Source organism: Betta splendens, chromosome 8 (assembly GCF_900634795.4).
Source record: "Betta splendens chromosome 8, fBetSpl5.4, whole genome shotgun sequence".
Classification (NCBI taxonomy): Eukaryota; Metazoa; Chordata; class Actinopteri; order Anabantiformes; family Osphronemidae; genus Betta; species Betta splendens.
Window position 1 is genome coordinate 13,212,920 of NC_040888.2, and position 8,332 is coordinate 13,221,251.

At 40.0% G+C, this 8,332-nt stretch overlaps 1 protein-coding gene across 1 annotated transcript; it reads left to right on the forward strand.

The window, feature by feature from the left end:
- Positions 1-2,755: 2,755 nt before the first annotated feature.
- Positions 2,756-8,012, forward strand: eif3d (eukaryotic translation initiation factor 3, subunit D). The gene is made up of 16 exons (XM_029160027.2): positions 2,756-2,905; positions 3,830-3,955; positions 4,043-4,088; positions 4,363-4,499; positions 4,605-4,690; positions 4,834-4,906; positions 5,127-5,248; positions 5,340-5,472; positions 5,586-5,733; positions 5,948-6,078; positions 6,324-6,409; positions 6,636-6,765; positions 7,032-7,174; positions 7,447-7,639; positions 7,719-7,806; positions 7,899-8,012. The coding sequence occupies exons 1-16, from the start codon at positions 2,813-2,815 to the stop codon at positions 7,910-7,912; spliced, it is 1,749 nt and encodes a 582-aa protein (XP_029015860.1). The 5' UTR covers positions 2,756-2,812; the 3' UTR covers positions 7,913-8,012.
- Positions 8,013-8,332: the final 320 nt, after the last annotated feature.

Genomic DNA, 8,332 nt, shown 5'->3' on the forward strand with positions numbered 1-8,332 from the left:
GATTCTCTGCCTACAGGCTCTCACCCACGTACAACATGGACGAGACTCAAGTTAACTCTAATAGCCTATTATTTACTTTTTTTTTTGGCAGAAGCAGCTATGGAAACCCAGAGCAAACACTATCATGAGCTCAAGAGGATGAACACAGACGGTCTTTCTAAAATGTCTGTGCTTCCCTTTTTGACCCAATTAAATATCAGAGTCCATTGAGTTTATAGTGTTTTGACATTTACACGTATTTCACACAGTGCTTGTGCTGTCAGGTAATTGGGATTCATAGGAAAAGCTGTGAAACTGCAGCGCATCATTACTGCTGATGGAGTGGGAGACTTTGTATTGCTCTGTGTGTTAACCTGAAGTTCTTCCCGCTGGGACGCAAATCTCATCAAAGTCTCTGCAACGCTGTGACGCTTCCAGCTTTTACTTGTCTATCAGCGAGATTTTTGTGGATAAGTTAAACCCATCAGGGGAAACTTAAAACCTATTTCTGCTACTGCTAGATGCAGTGTGGTGTAGATTTGGATGTCGTTCTTGCGGGAGTAAGAAGAAATTAAAGAAATTATATTTTAGTGAAATCAAAAATCTTTTTTCCAGTGTCTTTTTTATAACAGGTACAAGAATTAAAATGTATGTATAGTTGTAGCCTTAAAATATTGTGTACATTGTATTTTACTGGAACATACTGTAGGAGTCTATGATTACATTCAAACGCTTGTGCTCCCAGATCAGTGCAACACCGCATCCTGCCTCTCTAAGGATAAAGAAACTCTAAGTGTTTTCAGGCTCTGCGCAGTGATCCATCACACTGAGAATGAGTAATCCTGGAGCCCTCGGCGGTCTCCAGGTATTACAGAGTGAGCTGCAATCTCCAGGTTTCAGAGGTGGAGTTCTCTGACCAAACACAGGTCAGTTCATACTAATCTAGACATTAGCTCTGAGGGACAGGGACAAAATGGTCCAGAGAAAAACTGCAATTATTATTTATTATATTAATGGTGCATAAAAAGCAAAAGGATTCAGTCTCTAATGCTGCTACGACATTTTTATATATTTATTATATTGTTGTAACATTTTGTTATATTTATTTACATTTATTATATTTCTCTTGTTTGTTTGCATTTTTGCAAACGATAATAATAAAACAATGCCATACTGTTTCATTTCACACTGTTAAAACAAGCAGACAATGTATTGTTTTACCAACAGCATGTAAACAACTAAATTGTTGAATGTCATCAAACGTAATAGTTTATGACATTTGTTTTCATTGATTAATTATTTATTTTGTCTTTAGAATGTCCTCAAAAAAAATATCCACTTGTCTGTGACAAACCTGAAGATTTTTAGTAAGCAGATAAATCTCACTGAGAATCGGGACTAAGGATTTAGTCTTTTTCAGTGTCGGATCATCGTGTCGGAGATCTAGGCTCTGTGGGAACCAACCCGTGCTGCACAAATTATTGATGCTGAAGCTAGTTTTTTCTTTCTGACTGTTTGGGCTTGTTATCATTCGACAAAGTGAATTTCAGGGCAATCAACGACCTCGCTGATGTCATTACATGACGGAAAAGAGCTACAACTTGTGCACTGCAGGAGTAAAAGTGCTCTTGGTTAGAACTGCTTGCCTGAGGCCATTGCAATTGAGTGTGAGGGAAAATGTGTTAAATGGAAATGAAACGTGAAATTGTGACTCGTAAGTTCACTTAGATGTGAACAAGAGCTAGTAACGCTACAAACATTGTCTACAGAAGGTATATCATATTCAGGAGCGATAACCTCAGGAATCTTGTTGCTTTCCACAAGCGTAAATGGTAAGTCCTTAGGAAGGTTCTATAGAAGTTCGCCACATTTTCCTATTAAAATACAGAATGGATATCATTTATGTGCATACTGTGTTTACCATCTGTTGTTAGCCCTGTTCCAGAAACCCCAGAAGGACCACACTGAGCATGTTTGATATGACTCACAGTCCAGCTGCCAGGTGATAATGCAATGAAAACACGGCAAAATTCACATTCTGGTGTATGTACATTTGATATCTTGTAGAGATTGGAGCTGTTTGATTTTGCTGAGAGAAATGCTTTGTAATAGATGATGAGAAACCGCCTATTAAATAAAGTGTCAATGAATGCTGATGCCTAAACCGTCAGATGCAGAGACGGCTGCAGCATTCATCAACAGAGAGATCTGTGAGCAGGATGATCAACTGCTGTTACTAAATCCCACAAGAAATATTTCCTTCTCTGCGAGACCAACATCCATCACATCGACAATCAGCTGTTTTTTAATCAGATTTCCTGACCTTTGCAGTGCATGAATAACATCTTAATTGGATCCAGGGATCCGTTTAGAAAACATGCCCACACCCACACAGGCCTCCGGAGTGTCAGCAGAGATGATCTTGAATGAGATGCTGAGAATTGTTTGTGAAAGAAGCAAATGATTACAAAGTGTGTCTGACTGACGCAAATAAATCAGTTCTGAGACGTCTCTGACTCTGTGTAAGTGAGAAATACATCTGTCCAGTTCACTGTAGACATCATTCTGCTGCGCTTTTTTATAATCGCAGTACAGATTTTGTAAAACACTCGTTTTGCTGCCCTCTGGTGGATGCAGTGAGTAATGACAACTGCGTGACACTAAAATATAGTTGACCGCAAAAGCTATTTATCAACACAGTAGTTTAAAGCTTCAAACGTTACCTATAAACACATACACGTGTACATATCTATAGTATAAATGTAACGTTACGTTTATTACGACAGTGTTGGTTGTTATACGACAGGAAAAAGCTTCCGCTTTACGGCAGCTGATGACTTCCTTTCCCACCGGCACTGTGTCGGGGATCTGCGCCGTTTTACGACCGGTCGGACTTAAAGGTTTTAAAGACATTGCATCGTTCACGGTGAGACAATAGTCGGACATGAACAGACACATGAAAAACGCGCGATTTGTGTTGTTTATTGCGTTTACTGATATAAAGTGTTATGTACGGGATTGCAGTCCACCACCCTGTTAGCTTAGCGTAGTTAGTGCGGCCACCTGGCCGGATGACTAACGCTAGCAGCAGCAGCCGTTAGCTGCTTAAGCTAATCATACAACAAAAGCCATTATGATGCTTAAAAATGCTTAGATCTGCTCTGTTAGTTTAAACTTGTCTGGTCGAGGTTCAAGCGTGTCTAAAACAACACCAGTCGTTGCCAGTAGCGGCAACTATCTGTAATGTTGAGATAATAAATGTATCTGTTACTTGTATCACACCAGCTAATCTGTAGGTTAGCCAGTGTTGCCAAAGGGCTACCAGCGAACTGAACTAATGAAATAAACAACACTCGTGAGTGTTTTGTGCTTGAACTAAATTTGATAAGAGATTTGGTTGTAAGAAATATAATTTTCTAATTTAGTAATGGTCTGTTGTCTATTTGTAGGTTACACAACACAAGTAAACATTTTGTTTCTGCCATCGTCATCTCTATTATTTGCAAAATTAAATTAGTGAAGTCCAGTAGAGGGTCCATCAGGTCTACAAAATCACTCCCATTTTGATTAAGATTGTGTTTCAGTAGAGGTTGTTGCTTTAGTTCATACCTCTGATAAAAGTGTGTTTTTGTGAAGTTGTAAGTCTCATTTATTGGATGTTCAGGGGTCAATGATGACTAGCCCACTGCGCAAACTGACCAGTGCCTATCTAATTTAGTGCATGGCTGGAGAATTCAGTGCTGCTTATTGGCTGAGACCCTACAAGTGAGACTTGAGTGTTTGCATCAGGTCACAATTAGATTATTCAGTTTGTTTTTGACTTCATGTCTTTTTTACTTACTGATCTCAGGCAATGGCGAAGTTCCACGCCCCTGTGATCCAGGACAACCCATGCGGATGGGGTCCATGTGCAGTCCCAGAAAAGTTTAAAGACATGCCTTACCAGCCCTTCAGCAAAGGAGATCGTCTGGGAAAGGTTTGTATTCATTCTCAACTTGCTTTTGAAGTTCTCCAGCAGATTTAGTTTAGCACAGTTTTCTTCAATGTCCGTTTTCTCTGTCAGGTCGCTGACTGGACCGGGGCAACTTACCAAGATAAGAGATACACAAGTAAGTGGGACAGTGGTTTAAATGTCTTCAGTTTCTGTCAGCTACACAATTAAAGTGCAGGAGCTAAATACTGCTAAATTAACTGTCAAAGTAAATTTAAATATTTAATATGAAGTAATATTTATATTATGAATAATTTTGGCCATAGCATGAGCCTCATTTCAATGCTTTTAGATAAGCATCTCCAATACAAAACCTGGTCTGTTTTGTTTTGTTAAATTACTGTATAGATCCAGAATCACTTCTTATAGTTTTGCTTTTACTTTGTCTTCAGATAAGTATTCCTCTCAGTTTGGAGGTGGCAGTCAGTATGCCTACTTTCATGAGGAGGATGAGACAAGCTTCCAGTTGGTGGACACTGCCAAGACACAGAAGACTGCCTACCAGAGGAACCGCATGAGGTTTGCCCAGGTACAACAAGGCAAAGGAAAGCAGTGGCAGTTGCCAGAATGTTCACACACTTCTGTAGAACATTATGCATATTCTCATTTGTGCCATTACTTATTGTTTCCACAGAGGAACCTTCGCAGGGACAAAGACCGCAGAAACCTGACCCAGTTCAATATGCAGACACTCCCAAAGAGTGCCAAGCAAAAGGAGAGGTGAGGTTCAGCCTTAAAGATTGTTGGAAAACCATTTTGAGTTGTTCCACATGTTGACAATAAGGATACCATTTCTGATTATATTTTATGTTGACAGCTGTTTGTGTTGAGACATAATCTGAATCGTTTTTGTTTTTATTAAGGGATCGTATGCGTCTGCAGAAGAAGTTCCAAAAGCAGTTTGGTGTTCGTCAGAAGTGGGACCAAAAGTCCCAGGTCAGAATCAGTTAACAGATGTTAATGGCAGAAAAATTAAGATGAATCCCTGTTAGAAAAATAATTCCTAATCCCTGAGAAGAATGTATGAAATTGCCATTCCGTAATTTGGCAATAACAAAATGGTGTTATCTTTGTTTTGTAGAAGGCTTTTTCCCAGCAAAGATTTCTAAGTCTAGGTCTTTCATGCCTTCTAAAATCTTGTTTGTACGCTCTCCAGGCCCAGCTCAAGCCCAGAGATTCTTCTGTGGAGGTGAGGAGCGACTGGGAAGTAAAGGAGGAAATGGATTTCCCCAGACTGATGAAGATGAGATACATGGAGGTGGCTGATCCTGTGGACATGTAAGTGGAACGGCTCTCTGCTTACATCAGTCATGTTCTTGTTCTTGGTGATGATCCAAAGCTAACTAAACCTGGTTTGCTTTTCCTTAAGTGAGTGCTGTGGTGCTTTGGAGTACTACGATAAGGCCTTCGATCGGATCACCACCCGCAATGAGAAGCAACTAAAAAGCATCAAGAGGATCTTCCACACTGTAACCACTACAGATGATCCTGTGATCCGCAAGGTGCAGAGTTTTTAGCATATAATAAACTAGCTGAGTAAACCCAACATAACACATTTAGCTGGAATGTAGTTTCCACAAATTCGTAATAACCAGGTTTCTGCTCCTCTTTCCAGCTGGCCAAAACTCAGGGTAATGTGTTTGCCACTGATGCTATTTTGGCCACCCTGATGTGCTGCACACGCTCAGTCAACTCCTGGGACATCATTGTCCAGAGAGTGGGAAACAAGCTGTTCTTTGACAAGAGAGACAACTCTGATTTTGGTGAGGTTTCATTTCAACTTATTCACAAGCATTAGGAAGTTATGAAATGTTTTTTGATTAAAAGTTTTGATTAAAACAGTGAGGAGAGACACAGCTCATTCTGGCAATCTTTAGATTGTGTTGTACCATACACGATAACCACTACGGTTGTTAGGATTTCCCAGTGTTTATGTGGTCGATTGGCAGTTTCACCCATTGTTTTAACACTTCTTAGATTTGCTTACTGTGAGCGAGACGGCCAACGAGCCGCCACAGGATGAGGGGAACTCCTTCAACTCTCCCCGTAACCTGGCCATGGAGGCCACGTACATCAACCACAACTTCAGCCAGCAGTGTTTGCGCATGGTAAGTTATAGTTACATTTGTACTGATGTAATACATGAAATTATGCCTGCATTACACCACAGACTAATGAAGGTTTATGTCAGTAATGAAACGTTTTACACTTGTAGTACATGTGTAGAAACAATATTGAAATGCTTTTATTTTTTTTACATTTTGTTATAGCCTGGACATGAAGATTTTTCTATACCTGCATGAATTACTTTTTCAATGAAGATATGTAATTTCATTTTTTTCATTCTGAAAAGGGAGGAGAGAGGTACAAGTTTCCAAACTCTAACCCGTTCGTAGAAGAGGATATGGACAAGAGTGAGGTGGCGTCTGTAGCCTACAGGTAGGTGCTACCTCTGCCTCTGTTTCCCAGCTGGTCCAGCATTGCTCCACTTTTGTTTTTAGTTGGACAAAACATGTTGCCATTTATTAACCTATTAAATTGTCCCAGTCATAGATCTCTGGATTAGGGGTTTTATTCTGTACATAAAAGCATCACTGTATATAAAAAGCATTCTAGTAGGTTTTTGAAAATTCTTCCAGGCTCATGTGGTGCTTTTGTCTTTTAGGTATCGTCACTGGAAGCTTGGGGATGACATTGATTTAATTGTTCGCTGTGAACATGATGGAGTGATGACCGGTGCCAATGGAGAAGTTTCCTTCATTAACGTCAAGACCCTCAATGAGTGGGACTCTAGGGTATATTTTAATATGCATTTATGTGTTAAATTGTTGTCTGAACTGAACTAAATATATAACATCTATTATATAACTATTAAACATTCATGTTGTTGTTTGTTCCGTTTACACAAAGAAAGATAAACATCAAAAGTTAAGCAAAGCTCTTAAAAGTTAAGAGCTGTTCTTTTAATAAGATGGATAAATTGTTGTGGTCTCTTGCCAAGCACAGTTTAACTTTAGTGGCTCCTGTCAGCTTAACGTTCTTTGTTCTGTGTTGTCATCAGCACTGTAACGGTGTGGACTGGCGTCAGAAGCTGGACTCTCAGAGAGGAGCCGTGTTGGCCACTGAGCTGAAAAACAACAGCTATAAATTGGCCCGCTGGACCTGCTGCGCCATGCTAGCAGGATCAGAGTACCTGAAACTGGGGTGAGGGACATGTTGGTGATTAAATACTGCGTATCAGTGTGTGGCGGTAATGTAATACGGATTTATTAGGGAGGGTAAGCTGTAGAAAATGTAACACTTGTGAAGGTTAATGGTGTTAAATTTAAGGCTGTGTAATCTATAAAATTCTAGGAGAATATTGATGAAGCGCTCATTTTTTTGACCTAAGCCTTGTTTCTAGTAAATATATGAAATTAATGTTTGGTGGTTGGGAAACCTTGTACTGAATAACGTTCCTCTCTTGCTTTCTTCAGGTATGTTTCCCGGTACCACGTGAAGGACTCTGCTCGCCATGTCATCCTGGGCACCCAGCAGTTCAAACCTAACGAGTTTGCCAGCCAGATCAACCTGAGCATGGAGAATGCCTGGGGAATTCTGCGCTGTGTCATTGACATCTGCCGTAAGCTGGAAGAGGGCAAGTACCTCATTCTGAAGGATCCCAACAAGGTGAGGTGTCAGTTTCTCGTTGTGGTTTATTCGAGGCGATGGTGAATATTTGGAGCTTATGTTCTATTTATGTCAACAGCAAGTGATCCGGGTGTACAGTCTGCCTGATGGGACCTTCAGCTCTGATGAGGAGGATGATGATGAGGAAGATGACGAGGAAGAAGAAGGTGGGATGTCGTCTGTGATGGTGAAATCAGATGGCACATTGCTCATAAATGCCCACTATTAAACAGCTTATCGTCTCTTTCTCCACTTCTAGATGAAGACAACTGAAGTGTGGAGTCGGCTCCATTGACCAAACCAGCCTTTACCACACACACAAAAAACAATGTTATTTCTTTTGACTTTCAATAAAGATTAAACATTGGCCAGATGATTTGTTTTTTTGTCTGTTTATTATCACCTTACAAAAGCTACAGCTAGTAACTGTTCGCATATTTTTTGCATAGACACTGCAGATTAATTAAGGTGCTACTGGTATAAACTCCTATTTGGCTTTTGTAAAGGCTTTATCTTAAACTGCAGATCTTAGTTGCAGCTGGCTTCATGCCCGAACAAGAAAAATAAGAGTAAATGTGTCTGAAGGAGAACTGAAGTGGAACTGAAAGGATGTGTGATGGCTCTATATTTAAACTCTATTTTGAAATGTGATTAAACCAGGATCATCTAAATTGTTAAACACAGGCCTAAAAT